General features: G+C 37.4%; 1 protein-coding gene across 1 annotated transcript in view; it reads left to right on the plus strand.

The window, feature by feature from the left end:
- Positions 1-22,210, plus strand: part of LOC103269154 (disks large homolog 2) — a 378,014-nt gene that overhangs the window by 260,284 nt on the left and 95,520 nt on the right. Inside the window, exon 8 of the mRNA XM_021716926.1 lies at positions 9,917-9,985. Within this exon, the coding sequence (XP_021572601.1) occupies positions 9,917-9,985 (69 nt within the window). The remainder of the gene's footprint in view (positions 1-9,916; positions 9,986-22,210) is intronic.

Consider the following 22,210-nt stretch of genomic DNA (forward strand, 5'->3'; position numbering starts at 1 on the left):
TTCTTTCTTTCTTTCTTTCTTTCTTTCTTTCTTTCTTTCTTTCTTTCTTTCTTTATTATTCTTTTTATTTTTGCTTTGGCAACTACACTGGTTTGCCATGGGAAAGGTAATTACTCCATTTGTTTTACAGAAAGTTTCTGTAAAGACTGATCCCTGAAATGCTAGGACAGAAAGCCTTGAAATTCACACCACTTTTTCTCCTGCACTCAACTATTTCATAAAATCAGGGATTATGGAGGGTTTTTTCTAAACTTCCAAAACAGCCACTTTTTAATTTGACTCAAAATTGTTTATGGCCTCTTGTCTGCCTACACAATATAATTTCAACTCCAATTACCAGTTTTTTCTCTGTTTCATATTTAAGATTGTTAACAACTGTTGACCAAACTCTCCTCAAAACTCTTTCTCTCTGCTCCCACTTTTGGTCAACATTACCTTCTATTATCTTGGTTTTCCTCCTACTTCTCCACTCACACTTCTTAATCTTTTTTCACTGTTTACCTCCCCTACTCATCCTATAAGACTTCATCTCAGCTTTGAGGGTTTATTTGTTGTGTTTTTTTGAGGGGGGGCGGTTTGAGTTGGAGTCTCACTTTGTTGCTCAGGCTGGAGTGCAGCGGCATGCTCACCACCACCCCAGCGTAAACCTGCTGGGCTCCAGCAATCATTCTGCCTCAGCCTTCCACATAGCTGGAACTACAGGTGCACACTACCATGCCTGGCTAATTTTTTGATTTATTGTAGAGACGAGGTCTCACCAAGTTGCCCAGGCTGGTCTGGAACCCGCGAGTTCAGGCAATTCACTCATCTTGGCCTCCCAAAGTCCTGGGATTACAGGCTGAGAGGTTTTTTTCTTTAATTACAATTTTTCTAGGAATACCCATGGCTTCAAATGCATTTATACTATATTGAATCCAAAATGTACCCTTTTAAGACCATAATTGTCTACTGAAATTAGACTCCAACATCTATGTTATGTGTTATCTCTGCCTTGATGTCACACGTGTTCCCCTAAACTCATCATATACAATATTGTAATAATTATATTTCCTCAAACCTATTGTTATTCACATACTCCTTACTTAGTTCCACCATTGACGCAGTCACTCCAACAAGAAACATACAAGTTGTCCTAGACTCCTCAAATCATCCTCCACATGCAATTGCTAAATCCTGTAATTTCACTCTTAGCTCTAACTACATTTTCCTTTCTTAGGCCCATTGTTTACTTCAGGTTCAGGTCAGTAGTTACAGACATATATGACCAAGTCATCCTGTTTCCCTGGAAAATACATTTACTATTTCCCATGCTTCACACTATACCAAATTTATTTCACATATGTTAACAAGGCTAGAGATGAGAGTGTTCCGTTTTTGAGGTTGTCTAGTACCTCATTAATAAAATGGGATATCCCTAACCCAAGGCTACTGCTTCCCAAGTCCATGCTCCTTCCCATCACAGTGCTGTCTCTCATTTATACCCAATAAAGTAGATGGGTAAGACAGTAACAGTTGTCCCAGTAACATCTAAACTGAAGAAAAAAATCAAAACAAGGAAAGCGAGGTGACTTATCTTAGGCCATTTACTTCATTATGATCACAGGGGAAAAACCCACATCTGACTTCTAAGACCTCTGCTCTTTTTTTCGCTCACCTCTGACTCCCAGATGTTATTAAAGAATCAAAACCGAAGTGTGTTGTCCTGAAAAATTTGTTTCCTGCATGAAATGAAGGGATATCCAGGGCTATATAAATTATATGCCTAAAATCTCAGCTGATATGCAAATAACCTTCCATTTCAGATTATCTAATCATGGCTGAGGTTTACAGTAGTTAACTTCATGATTTGTTAAATATCTGACTAAAATCTCTTTCCTTTCTGAAGGAGCTGCATTTAAGGAACGAGCTTTATTTAAGCTATTTTAAGTTAATTTTTCACTTTCCTGTGAAGAATGATTTATGTGGAAAGGGACTTTTTAATACACATTTACACATGACTTGGTGTCTTATTACTTTCTGAGATGCAGCTTGTATACTACTAAAGCCAAAAAGAATGAAATATTATTGATCATCATAAACAAAATGAGTAAAGGTAGGAATATGTCTGCTATATTACGTTTGCTCCTGATGTTTCAGACTTTGAGACAAGTCATAACCCATTTGGTTCTGTCCACAGTGTAAAATGTTGATATTTCTCATAATTGTTTTAAGAAAATGGTTAGTCATGGAAATTAGATGAGCTTTTGAAGTAAACCCTCAGAGTCTTCTAACAACCTAACAGAGATGAGCAGGATTTTGAGAATGGCCAGCCTTTGGTCTACCATGTTTATCATTTAACTGTTGTCACGGAGACTTCTATGAAGAAGATAACCCCGAACTGAGAATTGGATCTGTATTCTGATCTCACCTTAACCACATTCTAGCTGTGTGATTTAACCTCTTAGGTCTTCTCTGTGGAAGACTCTAAGGTCTATCTTGATATTTTTTAGGGATAAGAAGATAACTAATATCTGGGTAATAATCCTGTTAGACATTCATACAACAGAAATTGTCTTAACCCACACTAGTTATTGATTTGTTAGTCAAATGGATGGATTTAAATAGTTATTATTTAGGAAGGAAAAAAAGCACTTGCATGTCTGAAAACCTTAAGTTTTACAAATATAACTTTATGGTGGCATAATAAAATCAGTGGTTTATTGGTCTTCAAAAGAAGAAATGATGTATCTCTCAATAAACCACCTTTTTGGGGGGGGTCACATATCATTGCTGACTGTTGATTGAAGCTGTTCAACATAAAGTCAAGTCACTGTTCTACCGCAGTTTGGCTATAGTATGAAAAATTTAGGGCCCTGAATTTGACCCAGTATTTTTCTTCATATCTAGATCTATCTGTCCCGACATGACTGATTTTGTCATTCCCCACAATTTCAGATTTATAGTGAGATCTGTTTCCTGGAGGCAGTTTATTTTCTTTTGATTGTTCGACTGATATGTGTTTTAAATTTTGAAGTTATGACGCATGCTGTGTTGATTCTCTGTTTTCCTGCATTCTTGGGAATAACATAGTTCTTCTTCCTCTTCCTCTTCCTCTTCCTCTTCCTCTTCCTCTTCCTCTTCCTCTTCCTCTTCTTCTTCTTCTTCTTCTTCTTCTTCTTCTTCTTCTTCTTCTTCTCTCTTCTTCTTCTTCTTCTTCTTCTTCTTCTTGTGTGCTTAACACCTTCTTAAGCATCTCTTATGGAGCTGGTCTGGAGGCAGCATAAACTCTTAAGGATTGAAGGTCTGGAAAGGATTTTAATTCTCCACCACTGATGAAACTTAGCTTAGTTGGGTAGGAAATTTTTTTTTTTTTGAGTTGGAGTCTCACTCTGTCGCCCAGACTGGAGTGCCCAGACTGGAGTGCAGTGGCCGCTCCTGGCCACTGCAGCCTCGACCTGCTGTGCTCCGGCGATCCTTCCGCCTCAGCCTTCCGAGCAGCCGGAATTACAGGCATGCACTACCACGCCCGGCTGATTTTTTGATTTATTGTAGAGATGAGGTCTCGCTGCCCAGGCGGGTCTCGAACCCGCGGGCTCAGGCAATTCACTCACCTCAGCCTCCCAAAGGCGTGGGATTACAGGCTGAGCCACCGAACCCGGCGGGTAGGAAATTTTTGATGGGAGTTGTTTATCTTTGAGAACTTTAAAGATTGAACTCAGTTTCTTCTAGCCAGTAGTGATTCTGTAGATAAGTCTGCTACTGTTCTAATTGTTCTTTTCTGGTAGGTAGTCTGTCCTTTCTCTCTAACTGCCTTTAGGATTATTTCTTTTATACCTACTTTGTGTAAGCAAATTACTATGTGTCTAGGAGTTGGTCTTCTCATTTGATGCCTTGCAGGGGTTCTCTGAATCTCTTGTATTGGATGGTCACGTTTCTGATGAGAGGAGGGAAGTTTTCTTGGATAACTTCATGAAATGTTTGTTCAACGGCGATCTCTATATCCCTTCCTGCCCCAGGCATGCCGATTAGGTGTAAATTCAGGCTCACATTTCCTGAAGGCTTTGTTCCATCGTTTAAAGTTTCCTTTCTATGCTTTTAACATCTTGGATTAGTTCCCTATTTTGGTCTTCCAGCTTTGAGGTTCTTCTGCTTGGTTAATTCTGCTTTCCATCCCACGTCAGTTTATTATTTATTTTGTTCACTGTATTTTTTATTGCCATCATCTCACTTATCAACTCTTTCATTCTTTCTTCTTGTCTTTATTTTTATTCATCCTCTCCATCAGTATCTTAATATCTGGATTTGTGGTTTGGGACCAGTGGGATTAATAATTTCCTTATGTTGATATTTTTACATTTGATATTTTTCCTCTATTGATAGTCCAATGGCTATGAATGCTAAACATTATCAAGCTGTTCCTGGCTGCAAAGTTTTATTTTCTTATCTTATTTTTATTTTATTTTTTGTTTTTTATTTTAAAGATGTGGGGTACAATTCATGGTTAGGCATACAAATGTTCATTTGTTGATGAGGTGTGCCCCTCCCTCCCCTGGCAGTTTCCCACTACTGCCAATCCCTTTCTTATCATATTATGATAATTATTCAGGGTACACTTATGAGTGAGAACATATGGTACTCTGTTCTTTGTTTCTGTGATATATCACTGAGTATGATAGACTCTAAATCCATCCAAGTTGCTGTAAAGTCCATATGTCTCCTCTCTTCCTTCTATTGTTCAGAATATTTTCATGTTTACCATTCTGAATCACAAAATTCACCATCTTGACCCCTTCTTACCAACTTGGAGAGTCCACCATAGCCAGCAGCTGTAACTCCAGGCCTCTTGGAGAGATATTCATTGCTCCTCATTATCCATCCATCAGTTTCCTGACCATGCCCTAGCCACTTCTGCTCAGACTGAGCCAATTCACTCAAGGTTCCCAGAGCACATCGCACAATTTTGTCCCTGCATAATCTTGGTCACACTCTTGTAGATTCTCAAAACATCTTATTTTCCTCCTCCACCCTTTAAAATACTTATACAACCTTCCAAACATAGCATCAGTGGTTTGTTCATTAAATTTATCAGGAGTTTATTGAAAAATGTTATCCATATGTATGTGAGCCAAACGGTTAATTTTATTATATCATTCTCTTTATTATCAGGTATTTATTAAGTATTACAATATGAAGAATCAAAAAGTCATCACAAGTACCTAATACAATTCCTGGTATATAATAAATTCCCAATTAACATCTATTGGGTATAACTATAAATAGTTATACAAGATAGTTCATATGAAGTGTAAATGAAATAGCAGGAGAAATAGCTAGTTTCATTGGTGTTTTTTAATTATGTTGCATCTGAAGTACTGGTTGGATATCCAAGACATATTCTTCTTTTTAAGAGTTGTGGCAACCTAATGCATGCACTGCATTAACAGAGAGAAAGCATGGACAGAAAAAGAGGAAAAACATATTAAGAGGTATCAAAAAATGATGGCTGCAGATATTTGAGAGAAAGGTGAAGAATTAAAAATTGGAAAGAGAAATGCAAGTTCTTTAGAAATGAGACTCAGGAAAAAGATAATATTGAATATACATCGGGGAGTATTTTAATGGTAGGTGTGACTTTAAAAGTCACACGAAGTAACTTATTGTTATGATTTCATTAACAAAGGACACAAAAACTTTTTGTGCTCTCCATTAAGATAACAGAGTTTTAATAGTACAGCATATTGGAAAGACCACTTATCCTACGTCTCATTGCTTCAGAGGAGACAATTAAAAAGCCATTTATTACCACTAGCTAAGTCTTTTGTATTCCATATGTAATAAAACAATTTCAATTAAGATGCTTTTTAAAATGTTTTTAATCTAACACAGCAATTGGAATGCACCTTTCAGCACCATTCAAATGTCATTTCCTTAGGAAACAGCTTGGAGTCTTTTACTTGGAAAATCAGAGAATTCTTAGAAAGCTGACTCTATTGCTCTTGATCAACTGTATTTAATAATAGCATGATTTAGACAAGAAAGAGGGCAGATACTTCTCTCTGATCTTAAAAAGTCTTGGTAAGATTTGCTTCACAGTTTCCTGATTTAGCACCTCAGCCCTGCTATCTAAATATGGAATTGTTGCCACAAGCTTTCTACCTGGTGACAGGGACTTCTTCCCCAGCATCAGTGCTGTGGTAAGATGCTGAGCCTTCTTCTTACTCATATTCACCCACTATTTATTGCCACTTAAACCCTCTTAAATATCCAGGGCTCACTAATGAGGAAGTGAGGGTAGGGCAGAGAGGTTCCTTTATTAAGTGATCCTTATTTAAATGGTCTTCAAAAAGCCATTGACATGGAATTTGGTACTCCATGGTGAAAATAAGGAGTGGTATTTTATGCTAAAATAATTTTTAAAAAAATACTATCAGTGTTATTCAGTGGGAGTTCCACTTTTCCTAACAGAGAATGTCGAGTCCTTTCTATGAACTAGTCACAGAGCTTTAATTTCCCCTTTCTGTAAGAAAACATGGTTTGTCTTAGAGGAGCAAGTATTTTGGAACCTGCAAACATGGGTTCTATTCTTGCCACCTACAAACTGGGAGATCTGAGCCTTAACTTAATTTCCCTTCAAAATGTGCATAATACCTAGGTCTTGATGTTGTTACAAAGTTTTAAAGAGATAAGGCATGGACCTTACATGTAGAGGGAACTCAATCCAGTATAGTAAGTCCCCTACATACAAACGAGTTCTGTTCCCAGAGCATATTCATAAATCCAACAAAGTTAGCGTAGGTACCCAACTAACATAATTGGCTATATAGTACTGTACTATAATAGGCTTATAACACGTCCTGGGCTTGAAATAAAGATACTATACCACTGTTCTCCATATAGTACTGTACAGTAAAGCACACAAAAGCACAACCACCTGTTGAGGATGCACGCATGTGACACTGTACACCAAACACGTGAACTAACTTATGTGATTGGACATGTGAATGCATGTTCATATCACTGAAAATTCACAACTTGAAGGTTTGAACGTAGGGGAATTACTATATTCATTATTTAAAAAGACATTGATGAAGGCTCTTTTATGTGCCAACCCAGGACTGATAGTGTATAGGTGAACAGGCAAAACACCTTACTCTGAAAACACACACAGCACAGTAGGAAAAGGAGGCATACAAATAATTATTTGTGATTTTCAGTCCTGGATGCTATTTTGTATATGTAGAGAAATGAGATGACAGCACAGAGCAGTGTGTCCCACCAACACTATAGAAGTATTTCCTTTTCTCTGCAGCCATGTCAGCACCTGTTGTTTTCTGGCTTATTAATGACAGTCATCCTTTTTGGTATTAGGTGTTATCTCAATGAAGTTTTGATTTGCACTTCTCAGACGATTAGTGAGGCTGAGCATTTTTTCATGTGTTTGTTGGCTACTTACGTGTCTTTCTTTTAAAAGTGTCTGTTCATGTCCTTTACCCACTTTTTAAGAGGATCGTTTTTTGTGGTTTTTTTTTTTCTTTTAATTCATTTGAGTTTATTGTAGATCCTGAATGTTAGTCCTTTATCAGATGCATAGCTTGCGAATATGTTTTCCCCACTCTGTGGCTTGTCTCTTTACCCTCTTGATGGTTTCTTTAGCTGTGCAAAAGCTTTTCAGTTTGATAAGGTCCCACCTGTCAATCTTAACTTTTGTTGCATTTGCTATTGAGGACTTGGCCATGAATTCTTTGCCTACTTTGAAGCCCAAGAGGTGTTTCCTAAGTTTTCTGTAAATATTCTTAAAGTTTGAGGTTGTTTGGTGTTTTTTAAAATACCAGTTATAATCATCATCAATTAGCTCCTAACATCTACTACAAATATCTCCCCGCAAATATGACTCGAATAATAAAAATTTACTTGTATACATAAGTCTTGAATATATTTATTGTAGTTCATTGTATTTATCTTAATAGAAGAAAAAATTAATTGCATGTTGGAAAAAGGTATGTTTGTTGCAAATTTATACTCTAGGAGAAACTGACTAACTTTGCATATGTAATATAAAAGAAGCTAAATTCTCTGAGCACTTTATAGTCCCATTTACATTTAATTTAAGTGTCACTAAGAACTTTAAAAGGGACATTATTAGAATAATTTAGGATAAGATAATAAAGTAATTAGTTATAAGCTAGTGATAAGTGAAATGATATTACTGAATATTTCTTTGTTTTAATTATGTGGGCTGGGCTAATGGTAAGAAAGCTATAAGGCACTGCAGTTACTCATTAATCTTAGTGAGCATCATTGATCTTTACCCAAGAAGAACTGTTGGCACTTCCTAAACTAGTGGAAGATAAATGGTAAAGGAAAGAATTAGACGGTTTGCACAAAAGAACTACAATTAACAAATAAGTGTTTAGAAAAAAATGGTCATCCTTACTAATAAATAAATTCTTATTACCAATCTAAAGTATCATTTTTGCATCTATTAAATTATTAGGATTTTTTTAAATTATCATGTCAGTGTTTGTAAGACTGTGATGAAGCTGATACAGATATAAATTTTTGGAAGCAATAAAATAGTGCAAAGTTTTTGAAAAGTAACTCATAACATAAATCAAGAACCTAATTAATGTTTCAATTTTAAGGAATACATCTAAAGGAAATTACAGAATTAGAAAAAAGTGTTTGTTCATTGCAGTACTATTTGTAATAGTAAAACAATAGAAATAACCCAAATATCCAACTATCAAAGGTTAATTAAATAAATTATGTCTTCATAGGAAGATATGCTTAAAGGTTAAGATAAGGGCTCTAGAATCATACAGTCTAGATGCCATCTCAAGCACAGGTATTTACCATGTGACTTTGAACAAGATTTTAAACCTCTCTATACTTCAATTTCTTCTTCTGTTAAATGGAACGTACCTCATATGTTTTTAAAAATAAAAGACATAAACATATAAAACACTTAGAAAAGTGACTCAACCACTATAAGTGCTTAATAAATGCTAGATATTATAATTTTTATAAAACTATATATCTACAAAATCAGTCTTTTTTTTTGTTTTGAGACAAGGTCTTACGCTGTCACTCAGACTGGAGTGCAGTGGCACAATCATGGCTCACAGCCTCGAACCCCTGAGCTCAAGCAATCCTGCTTCAGTCTCCTGGGTGTTTGGAACTACATACAGGTGCATGCCACCACACGTGGTGAATTTTTCTGTTTTTTGTAGAGATAGGGTCTTTCTTTGTTGCCCAGACTGGTCTCAAAATCCCGGCCTAAAGTGACCCTTCCTCCTTGGCCTTCCAAAGTGCTAGGATTACAGGTGTGAACAACCACACTTGACCAAAATCAGTTGTTTCTTTTTACACACAATCCCAACAAAATATAGAATTACATTTAATTCTAAGATTTATATGCAGCTGGAAGCCCCATTTTTTTGTTTTGTTTTTATCAAACAACTCATTATCAATTAATTTGAGGTGCTACACAGTTGAACTGATAAGTAAATTTATATTAATTAGTACATCTCTGGTTTACAGATTAGGCTTTGTATAAAATTTTACTAGAAAAAATATTCTGCATATTAAAAGAGTAATGCATCACATCATAAAGAAATGTATGTTTTTATGCTCCATGTTATCTTATTCTAAAGGGAAAAAATTACCATTTCCATATATGTTTATTACTTTTTATCTCTACCTATTATTTAAACCTGACTGTTAAATAATTCATATTGAAATCAAATTATAAGGAAACATTAACCTCTTATCTGGGAGAGTGCTGTATTTTGGTAGATCATTTTCCTTATCACCAAAGATTTAATATCTACTGTATTTCTCTCAAGATAGATTCTTTTCTTGATAATAGCTATGATTAGAATGTTCAAAAACATTTTAAGTAAGTGATCTGTGCTTTTTCTTCTGTCTTTTCTTGCAGTCATTCCCAACACAGCACTGCAACCCGTCAGCCTTCAATGACTCTCCAACGGGCCATCTCCCTGGAAGGGTAAGATAATAATATTGAGCTTGCTCTTAAAATAAGCTTTTCTACCTCTGAACATAAAGAAAGCCCTTCTTTCTCTGTCTCTCTTTTCCCTCCTCTCTCTCTCTCTCTCTCTCTCTCTCTCTCTCTCTCTCTCTCTCTCTCCTTTCCTCCCTCCCTCCTTCCTCATCCCCCCCTCCTTCTTTCAATCAGTAAATGTCTATGAAGCTTGTGCTATGTACCAGGTCCTGTGCTAGCTACTATATTTAACTAGTCAAGATCTCTTTTTTCCCTACAGAGGGCTCATTGTCTCATGTAAATGACAGAAATACAAACATTACAGTGTAGGTATTATACTGTATAGAGATATGTATAAGGGATTAATGGAGAATTAAGGAGGGGTACCTGACTGAACATAGGCATCAAAATGGAAAGAGGGAGGGAACATGCCAGGGTTGTTCCAGAAAAGATGTAACTTTTGAGCTAAGAACTGAGGCATATGTTGCCTGACAGTACAAATTCATGGATATTCCTTTAAGAGAAAAGATTCATTTATTGAGTACTTATTAGATGCCAACCTATCTATCTGTCTGTCTGTCTACCTACCTACCTGTTTGTCTATCACCTATCTTATCTGATTTTGTTTCTAAACAGATCTAAGATATAGGTATCTTCTTTCTAAACCCTGATTCTCAGAAAGGTTAAGTAACTTGCCTAAGGGCACTTACATAGAAAATAGCACAACCTGGATTTGAACAAGTCTGACTTCACTGCATATCTCTGTCCCTTATAATGTGTTATGAAAAGACTGTATTGAGCTAGAGAGGAGAGGTCACCCAATTCATAAATTCCATTCAGGTTAAGTGAAGAATATCCTAGTGTAAAAAATGATAAAGAACTAGAATTGACTCCAATCTTATAAATCATTAAATAGAATCAAGAACCTACTGTTGAGGATAGTTCTGGAAGTTCATGTGTAGTCTACGGGGCTGAGGTACTGTTTGTTAGGGGTGAGGACTAATTTTACCACTTGTCTCTAACTCACCTGATTTCTTTTGAAGACCACTCTTGGCAGGATTTGGAGTGGTTATCATTCCATATTTTGGTCATCAACACAAAGAAGACTTCCTCTAGCTAGGATAAATAATGACATTTCCTTCTCAAGCTATTTCCAAACCTTTGCCTTCTTCCTTCTTATTAACAAAAGCGTATTAGCAACTTGCTAATAACTTTTTTTTGCATCTTCCACTGTTTTCCACTTTAGTTAAATGAACCCTGTGATAGACATAATCACCAATTCTACTTCTCTGATAAGGTAAAACCAAAAATGTAAAGGCTTTACCCTGACTTCAAAACACAACAGTGACTCCTTTTCTAAGAAATAACAGACTGTAATGATAAGCTTCCTAGTACTCTATTGTGTAATCTAGTATCAAGTAGCCTGCCTTACATTTAGTGAATAATGCAGTATAAAACAGATTCTTTTCCCTGAAAGTGTGGAGGAAAACTGACTCTGAAATTTAAAAATTGGGTTGGAATCCTAGCCTCTGCCATCTGTTGCTGTTAATCTTAAACAAAGCTCTTCCCTTCTCTAAGGATGGGTTTCCTCAACAGCCAAAGAGAAAAGTATAGCACTCACCATTTTTAAGAGCTAAAATTAGTAGGTACATTATGGACCCTCAACAAATACTAGATAAATAAACGCTTAGTCCAAGTGTTCTGAAAAATCAAAACTTTTACTTTTATAGCCTAGATTAAAATTAGTTTGAAGTACTACTGTATTTTTTTATTGATTTTATTTTATTATAGAAATATGGGGTACAAGTAAGGGTTAACTATACAAATAGACTACAGGCAGGTGAAGTGTGGACCTCTAACTGACCCCCTTTTCCCCTGGTTTAGGACCAGGTACTCTTTGTGTTGTTAGGTGCCCCATCTCCCTTCCTTCTTCCCCTGCCATTGCCCAGTGACTGCTGCTCCCTCCACTGTGCTAATGACTAGTGTTCAGGGCCCACTTATGAGTGAGAACATGCAGTATTCAGTTCTTTGTTTCTGTAATAGATCACTAGGTACGATGATTTCCAACTCCATCCAGTTTTCTGGAAGACCTACTTTAAAAACTAGTTCTTGCTGGGCATGGTGGCTCACGCCTATAGTCTCAACACTTCGGGGAGGCCAAGGTGAGAGGATTGCCTGAGCACACGAATTCGAGACCAGCCTGGGCAACTTGGCGAGACCTCATCTCTACAATAAATCAAAAAAGTAGTCAGATGTGATGGTGCATACCTGTAGTTCCAGCTACTTGGAAGACTGAGGCAGAAGGATTACCTGAGCCCAGCAGGTCGAGGCTACGGTGACCATGAGCATGTCACTGCACTCCAGCCTAGGCAACAGAGTGAGACACCAACTCAAAAAAAAATTGCTCTTAAATATATTTACATACAAGGAAGGACCCCTCCCAAAAATTATTTATAAAAAAATGTGTATTTATTCCTACATGTTTAAACTTCAGTCACCTTCAAAGCACTCTCCATTTGATTTAATACACCTATCAAGACACTTTTTCCACTGCTTAGAACAGTTTTTGAACTCATCCATTTTGATGCCTTTTAGTGCTTCTGCTGTTTTTTGTTATACCTCTTCCACATCAGCAAACCATTTCCCTTTGAGGATATTTTTTATCCAGGGAAACAAAAAATGTCACTCAGGGTAAGATCAGGTGAATAGGGAGAGTGGGGCATGGGGATCATGCTATTTTAGGTTGAAACTACTCAACACTCAGCATGGTATTGTCAGGTATGCTGTCACAGTGGAAGAACCAGTCACCTGTTTGTCACAACTCAGGACATTTCTTTTACAAATCATGACACAACCTTCTCAAAACTTCCAGATAGAAACTTTGGTTGACCATTTGATCCAGAGGAACAAATTCTGAGCATACTACAAGGGGCCAGTCCTCTGAAAAAGAATTCCAGTTTTATTTGAGTTTCCTCCCCTTATGTATTTATTTATGTAAAACATTGCTAGATATAAAATATTTGAGGTTTAGAAATAACTTTGCATAACTGGAATATTTAGAGGGAGAAATCTCAGTAATTCTCTGCAATGTCCAGAACATTAAAGTTAATGCTACATGTGCCCAGCTGGCTGTCAGAGCAAGAGATAATGTGGCATATAATCATTGTTACTGAACACATAGTGGGAAAGTTATTTTTCACCTTACATAGCCCAATGAGTCTTTAGCAGGTTTCCCATTAAGATGTTATACTGCTGAGTGCAGGCAATCAACTGAAATTGGAAATTTCATTATTTCAAAGCTCTCCTTCCTAATGCTCTTGTGAAAAGCAACTACATAGGATATTTTTTAAATGAATGTAGTTTAAAAGACCATATGTTTATGTAATTTTCACCTAAGTTGCTATTTACTTGACATAAAATAAGTGGAGATATTTTAGATTTCCAGTTAATTTGATCCATGGAGAAAACAAAACTACCTAATTGAGCCCTCTACCATAAAGTCCCTGCTGTTTTAAAATTGATATCTGAATCATCTATAACTATGCCAGACAAAATAAGGCGGACTAACAACCCCATTAACAGTGTAAGCTCTGTGTTTCAGGTTCAAATTGACATACACAGCCCACACCTTAATCTTCTCTTACTCCTGAGACCCTATTAAAAGGAGGTTAATGAGACAATATTTTTTTTAAAAAAGGACAATTCCATAGTAATAAAGAAAATGGAAGTGGCTATCAAAGGCCAAAAAGTTTTGCCACGTTCATGGACAACAGAAAGCCAATCGACGCACATTGATGAATGAACCAGAACAAAGTAATTTCAGTCTTTGGTCACCTATGGAGGAAGGGCCGTGTGATGTACAACTCCAGGAGGGACCTTCCACATCATGTTCTATGTGGGTGGCATTTCCTGGAATTTTATTTCCAAGGATGCCACCCACAAAAATGCTCTACCATGGTGTAGTATCCACTGTGTGAAGGGGCCTACAGCTCAGAAGAGAGCAGATCTGCCTAGCAGAACTCAGAAAACTCAGACTTCATGGTAGGGACAACAGATGGGACTGAGAACAGAGTCTGAGAATAGGAATAAAGATGTTCCCACTTAGCATGGTCACCCCTGCATACAGAACAGCTTCTAGGCAAGTACTTACTACCAGTCCAAAAAAAAAAAAAAAAAAGTTTTTCTCAGAAGAAATGGGATCATTCTTCCAGGAAGCTAGATGAACTAGGTTAAAAGTTGGCCCCCTTCACAGTGTGCCAGTTGGGGAAACAGTTTCTGATTTGCTCACCTAGCCTGAAACCGTTAAGTTAAAAAGCCTTTCCTTATACTCAACACCCCCTGCCAGTCTTTCTACTACTTTATTCTTAAGTAGGAACAGAAGTTTTCAAGTTACTAAACATTTTAGCAAAATCTGGAAAATGACAAAGACAAGATTAAACACACATACACAGAGACAAACTACCCTCAAGAAAACAGAGGCAATTCTGAGAACAAAATAAAATCTGCATACTCAGTATAAGCATACTTGTTTAGCAACATGGAGTTAATCTCTGGAATTAAAATTGAATTGGTTAAAAGCGATTGACTCTGGGAAGGCAGGTAGGATTCTCAGGAAAAGTGACACAAATTCAATTTTGAGGAATGTGTTTGGAGCAAGGTAAAGGTTAAAAAAAAAGAAAAGAAAATCATGTGCAAAAAACTAGAGGAACTTTTCTAATACTGCTAAGACTAAGAAGCATGTTCACCTACTCAAAATGCTTTCTTTCTTCCAGATGAGGGCGCTTTATCTAATGTTATCTTGCAGGGTCATTTTAGTGGCATACTTAGATGCTAAATTTCTAGTAACTAGCATTTTCACATCAGTGAATCAGCTGCCCCGGAGGGTGTTGACCACCTTTTACAAGTAACACTTAACAGGAAATTGAATGGCCATCTTCACAGATGCTATGGAAGGAATTATTTATGGAATAAATGGGTGTTCTAATTGACCCTAATTAAAAATCTCTCCCAAATCCAGAAGTCTGTGAGTATTCAAAAGAAAAATTAAAAATTGTCTTGCCCATAACAGATACAGCTAAAAGGACCCATTCTTTCAAGTTAACTGGTCTGTGGTATCACTATTGTTTTCTTGCCAGGACAGGCCTAACTCCATAGGGACAGTCAGGTACTGCCATTTGGCACAACAGACACCCTTGCTTCCCACAGTGTAGCATCCCTCCAGGCTCATGAAGCCACAGCACACTGGGGCTGGGGAGACTCTGGTGTGCTCACATTGAGCCTAAGTAGGTATCCTTTCCAAAAATCACCTCTGGAAATAGGACCTCTAATGGAATTATTTCCCCTCTTGTTCTCTATTCTACTCTTCTTGCCTGAATGAGAGAAACTTTTTTAGAGATAACACGCTTCAGACTTCCCAGAATGATGCTGACTTAAAAGACTCAGTCATTTTAGCCTAAGTGCCCAGAGATTTGGTTTCAAAATGTATGAATTTAGAAAGTGACCTGAAAATCAGGAGGTCATCTTTGAATCAGGAACTGGAACCTAGGTCTACCAGTTCTTACTGTGTGATTTTGAACAGGTATCTGCTACCTCACATACAAAGCAATCGGGTTGAGTTGAATAAACAATGTTTCAGATGCCTTACAAATCTAACATTTTGGAAATCAAAGTTTGGCTTATGAAGTTCTAGGAATATTCCTAGATATGGAGCCTAAACTTTTAAGGGACCACTGGGCTCTAGATAGCTGGCCCTTTGGGGCAGTTGGCTTGAATTATCTTCATTCACATGGTCAGAAGCCCATATATCCCTCAGGATTCATAATCAACATGATTTCTCAACTTCTTTCAGCATACCTCTGCACCTAGACCCTCAAACTTAGTTTTAAGCAATAGCGTCTGAGGAGGTCTGGTGTGCTGATTAATACACTGAATTACAGACGTGCTCTTTCAAACCTAAAAGAAGATCTTTATTCAGGTTGTTAGTTGCTGAGGTCCCTGATTAAAATTCTGAGCCTTTGTTTCCCATAGAAATGTAAGTAACTCTACCAAAACAGAAAGGCATGTTGGGTTAAGTGAAAAGAATTTTTGTCTGTCTCTGTGATGTATTAAAATAATGTATAGTTGTCACTCCTTTTTTGATATCCTGCAGCTGAAGAGTTTATGTATGGAGAATATAAGAAAATCAAGGAGGTGAGCACCTAAATGATTATTTTTTAATGCGCAGAAGAAATCAAACTTTCCTCCCCTACTAAAAACCATCTCTGTTTGGGATTTGCAGTGCGATTAAGATCAATGTCCTCCTGGGTAAGAAAGCTCTGGGTGAGAAAGCTCTGGGTGAGAGTCTCAGCCTTACTCTTGCTGCCAGGTCACCTGCTAAAGGATTCTAGCTGCTTGAATGGTCTCAAGGAGTTTACAGGCCTTCCATCCATCCTTAGGTAGAGGAGGCAGGCATTCTGAACTTAAAAAAAAAAAATTGCACTTAAAAATTAGAATCTTAATCTGATTAAAATCTTAAAATTCAGAGCTTAAAAATCAGGAGATTCATTAGGAACTAATGGTCAGCAGATAACACCAGACCATCTCTGTCTTCGCAGTTGCACACAATGTGCTTCTGTCTACTTCTCGCACCCCTGGAAGTTCCACCTCCGCTCCTAGCTGAGCTGTCAGCTCATTTTCTGTAGCCCCATTTCCATTGGCCTACAGCTTCCTTTTTCATGTTCTTACTCCATAAGTCATCCTTTTCTAGGCCTTGTATTCTTTCTTTCTTGCATGTGTAGAGCTAAAAATATATAAGGTGTCATTACAGCAAACACCAAGCATTCCCAAAAATTTAACAGTGTTGAAAAAATCCTGAGACTGTAGAGAGCCAGGAAGTACTTAAGGGCTGTCAGTACATGGGTTCCAACTCTTTCATGGCGCCTGGATTTCTGTCACCATCTGCTGTTGAAAAAACAACTGTGTAATAATAAATTAATAAATTAATCATTGATTTCTTGTGTAGAACAGACAGAAGTTTCCAAATGTGGAAATTCAAGGACTAGTAAAACAGCCAAAAATATTTTGGGAGATGACACAGAGAATCTAGATTTATGTTTTTCCAGGTAAATAGTTTTATAAACATTGACAACTATCATCATTATTTTTCCATAAAAGAAAGGCTTTTTTAAAGCAAAGAAAATAAGAAAGACATGAAATAAAAAATAGAAAGTAGTCCTTCATAAAAACGGGCAGTTCAGACACAAAGACTATAAAGTTCAAAAATGATTTTTTCTATATTCAAATGCTAAAAATAACATCAATGATTGTATATTTCATTGTAGTTTAATAGCAGCCGATATGAGAAGTTAAAGGTGGTACTCAAGATTATACAACCAAATGGCAGAACGAGATTTGAGCTTTCTCCTACCCGCTCCTACGTCCTCAGACTTACGTGTGTTTTGTTATTATAAGCTGGCCAAGGTGGAAGCCTGAGTAATACATTGAAATACAAAGAGGTGCTCAGTGTAATTTCTGAGGTTTTGAAGTTTTTGTTACTACTATAGTCATTGCCAAAAATCTCATTTCAAATAAGAATGTTAGTAGGTCGGGTGTAGTGGCTCAGCCTGTAATTCCAGCACTTTGGGAGGCCAATGTGAGTGGATTGCCTAAGCCTGGGGATTTGAGACCTGCCTGGGCAACTTGGTGAGACCTTGTCTCTACAATAAATCACAAAAATTAGCTGGGCGTGGTGGCGTGCATCTGTAGTTCCAGTTATCTGGAAGGCTGAGGTGGAAGGATCGCCTAAGCCCAGCAGGTCGAGGCTGCAGTGGATGTGAGTGTGCCACTGTACTCCAGCCTAGATGACAGAGTGAGACTCCAACTCAAAAAAAAAAAAAGAATGTTAATAAAATAGGGATGAACTCCCAGTGTGATTTCACTCACCTTGAATGTACTGAAGTAGAAGTGTAAGAATAATATCTCCATATTGTTTGCTTCTGTTAACCTAGCAGACCTAGGAAGAAACCCAGAATTGACAGGCCATGAGTCTGGTTTACAGAGCTACTGGACTGTCCTGTTCAGTAGACTGGCACACTGAGGGCTGCTCAGTGCCCATAGACATTATCTCGGAGGGCTGCCACAGAGTTCACTGGGGAATTGTTTTAGAGATGTTTATTTTTTTAATTGTCCTTATTTTCTGTGCATAGTTCAATGCCAACATAATCACTTATCATTACCATGCATATCTTCCTTGAAAACCTCTTAGTTGTTTAGTAAAGTGGTTTAATAATGGCCAAAAAAGTAAACTGTGAATAAACTTTCTCCTCATTATTATATAATTAAACATACTAAAACAGTGTGCTGCAGAATATTCCACTAGCAAATTACCCCTCTTCATCAATACTCAGTTATTAATGCTAATAATAATACTATCACCTATGACACTAATTGAGATGGCATTAAAGAGCTAGATAATATGCTGAATAAACCAGGAGGAATAAAAAAGCATCAGTTGTAAGTTTGTTAGGCTAATAAAAGTGAATCCTAGAACCATTATTTCATGACAATATTTAGTTGCTCAAACTGTCAGAAAGATTTATCAGTCACAAATTTTCAAACTGTTGTACCAATATCAACCTCCTCTTTACATTTACACCGTTACGCTTCTTTGAATACTGCCCTTTTTCTAGTATCTTTCTGGTATTAAGGCTGCCTTTGATGACTTGAGTCACCAGTAAATTCAATTGGGAATGTAATGATGAGCAAAGCAGACACTGACTCTGCCCTTAGTCTGGTGGGGAGAAGGAGACATTAATAGATCAACCACACAAACAAATGTAAATCGTGGCTGTGTCAAGCTCTGTGGAAAAAAGGGGCCTATGATATCCTGAGTGTCTATAACAGGGGATCTGACTTTGTCAGAGAAGTCAGGTAGGTCAAGGGAGGTTCTCATTTGAGCAATGAATAGGTATTAACTAGGCAAAGAGAAAGAGTCATTATCAATGACTATACACATTGCTCATAAATCTATCTGAGTGCATTACTGAGCAGAGCACAGATAAGAACAACATGAATTCAGCAGTGCTTGCCATTTAGAAATTTATAATAAGGAGGGTGACTCATGGTTGACTTGCTGTCTTTTCCCAGGAGGCTATCTGATGGAGTCTTCCAGTTACTTATCAGAACTATATTTCTGCATAGAGGTGATTTTATGGATTCTGCATAGAGGTGATTTTATAAATCCCATCTCTGAACAATTCTGCTGTTTCTTCAGGGTTTTATTTCATATATTTGTTTGCTTATGTATCTGCCTATCTGCCAGAATTGTGAAGTCCTTTGTTGCCACTGTTGCTTTCTGCTCTTCTCTATCAGTTCCTTCCTTCCCTCATATTTTCTATCCTTTTTTTCCCCTCTTGTCTTCCTTCTCTCCATAGACTTTCTCCTCCTCCTCTTCTCCCTTTTCTTTTAGTCTTTATTCTTCATTAATTTTCTTATTTTTCTCTGTTCTGCCTCTTCTTTTTTCCTGTTCACCCTGAAGGTACAAGGCTTATGTTTGTATAGTGCATTATAATTTACAAAGGCATCTCATGGATGTTATTCCATTTGATCATTATAGCAACTTTGTAAGGTGGCCGGGTAAGAATCACTTATCCTGTCTACAGATGTGACAAGAAGGAAGTGGCTTCCCCAAGGTCATGTGTCTGGGAAGGGGAGAATCTTGAATGCAACCTAGATGCCTGTCTCCCAGTGCCGTACTCTCACCACTAGACCATCCTGTCTCACCAGAAATGTCAGACATCCCAACCACGTCTTCTAGTCTGGCTGAAAAAAGTCCTTCCCTGCCCTGTCTTTATCATTCATGAAAATGAGTCTAGACAAAAGTCATAGTCAGAGGGGCTTTCTGGTTGCTCATTCATCACATGAGTTGAAACAGCCCCAGTCTCATCTGCTGAATATTTGCTGGACATTACATTTGACCTTGGACAGAACTATTTGTGAAGAATGATTTTTATTACATTTTTACCTTACCAGGCTGTGACCTGGGAGGTGGCATGGGCAGCAAGAACTGGAAATGAAGAGGATTGCATTGGGCATCATTTGTCAGCCTTCATTAGATTACTCATCTTGAGACATCCATCTTTATGTATCCAAACTAAATCTGGTGTTTCTCGCTGCATATATTGCAATACCTCAGAGACCCTCAAATTTCATTAGGATTTTTGTTTACTTCCTTATCCTGGTCAATTACAAGAGAGTTTTTTAAAAGAGCACATTCATATCCATGTCACAGGCCAGATGTCCATCTAGTGCCAGAAAAGCACAGTGATCTTTATCCTTTATTTAATCTCCTTGGTGATTTTTTTTTATCCTGGTAAATGTTTACTCCACTGAAGTATGCTTTTAAGATGTCAGTCAGCAACATTACTGACTGATGGATCATGCTTGGTAAAAAGTTCCTGCTTATTACATGGAGAATCAAGTCTGCCCAAGGAGAATTGTGCAGGGGCAAGCACCATTCATTCATCCATTCAGTCATTAATTTGATTGCTTAACCTCTGATTTACTCATTCAACTAAGCATTTACTGAATGTCTAGTATGTGTCAAGCAATCTGGTGAGACATATGAGAAAACCAAGAAGAAGCCCCAATCCCTACCCTTGAGAAGCTCACCATCTAGTGGGGGGTGTGACAGAATGCTGAAAATTGTAGTAATTCACTGTGATTGTATCTATAATTTCAGAGCAAAACAACTAACAGCTGATTTGGGAAAAACTAGTAGCACTGTTCAGATGCAGTGCTAGTGATTTTTTTAAACCAAGTGACTTCCAAAGCTGAAGGGAAAAAGAATACCCTCTTTAGACTAAGGCAGTTCCATGCTCATGTGGGCTGGTATCAAGAGTTGGGAATTTTTCCTTCTAAACACAGATCTGTAAAAGCCACACAGAAGTATAGAAGGGATCCAAGATCTTCACAGCCTGTTCAATTTTGCAAAGGAGAATTCTCCTGTGGTCAAGCATTAATTATGAACATTGATAGGAAATTGCATTTCAATTCCAGTATCGTGTGATAATAAAATGTGTGGACATCTCTTTTCTTACATTGCTTTCCTTGCATCCCTGAAGTCCTTGCTTGCCCTCAAGTTTCTCTCCTTGGTACAGCAGCCTGGCATAATTTGAAGAATGTGAGCGTTTGACTTTTCTGTACCTTCATTTAAATTCTGGCTCCAACAATTACTAGCTATATCTTGAGCTGTTACTAAACCTCTCTGAGCCTCGATTTCTTTAATCTATAAAGTAGGGATTGATATCCACTTCATAGGATTGTTTTGACAATTTTAAAAATATGTAAATATCCTATCACAGTTCTTAACAAACACTCTCTTTCATCTCTCTTTCTTTATCCCATCTGCCCTTTTCTTTCTGATGTGCTAGAACGTCTTCCTTCTGCAATACCAGGAATTAATTGACAAATTCCCCATTCATTGTCCATTTAACAAACATTTCCTGTGCACTTTTCATGCACCCTTAGGAGATATGGTCAGTAATGGGGGATACATAACAGAGCACGTGGTAGAGAAACAAAGGAACAGGAGAAGGCATGCCCATTGAGAAAGACATGAAGAGCTCAACCACTTTCTACATCCAAGGAACTAGATAATCTTAAGAGCAGGACTTCAGGAATAGTAGCAGATGGTTAAAAAAAAAAAAAAATAGGAGTAAAATGTCACCTCATCCTGCCTTCTTATTTTACATGTAACAGAATAAGTCCAGCAGCTGAGAGTACAGACACCAGACACCTGGCTAATTTTTTGTTAGTGTGTTTGTTTGTTTTTGTAGAGACAAGATCTCACTATGTTGCTCAGGCTGGTCTTGAACTCCTAGGCACAAACAATCCTCTTGACACGGCCTCCCCTGGGGTTGCAAGTGTGAGCCACCATGCCTGGCCAGTGTTCACTTTTGGTGTTATACATTTTATGAGTTTGTACAAATGTATAATGACATGTATCCACCATTATAGTATCACACAGAGTAGTTTTATGTTCCTAAAAATCCTCTCTGCATTACCTATTTATATCTCCCTTCCCCCAACCCCTGCCAATCACTTTTTTTTTAGCTTTCTTCATAGTTTTACCTTTTCCAGATGTCTTATAGTTGAAATCATAAGTATGTGGCTTTTTCAGGGGTAATTTTAGGGGAGAAATAGTGGAAAGAGGTATAGAATGTCAAAAAAAAAAAAAACCCACTTTGCTTAGCA

This window comes from Carlito syrichta, unplaced genomic scaffold (genome assembly GCF_000164805.1).
Source record: "Carlito syrichta isolate Samal-C Ts95f unplaced genomic scaffold, Tarsius_syrichta-2.0.1 Scaffold309093, whole genome shotgun sequence".
Lineage (NCBI taxonomy): Eukaryota > Metazoa > Chordata > Mammalia > Primates > Tarsiidae > Carlito > Carlito syrichta.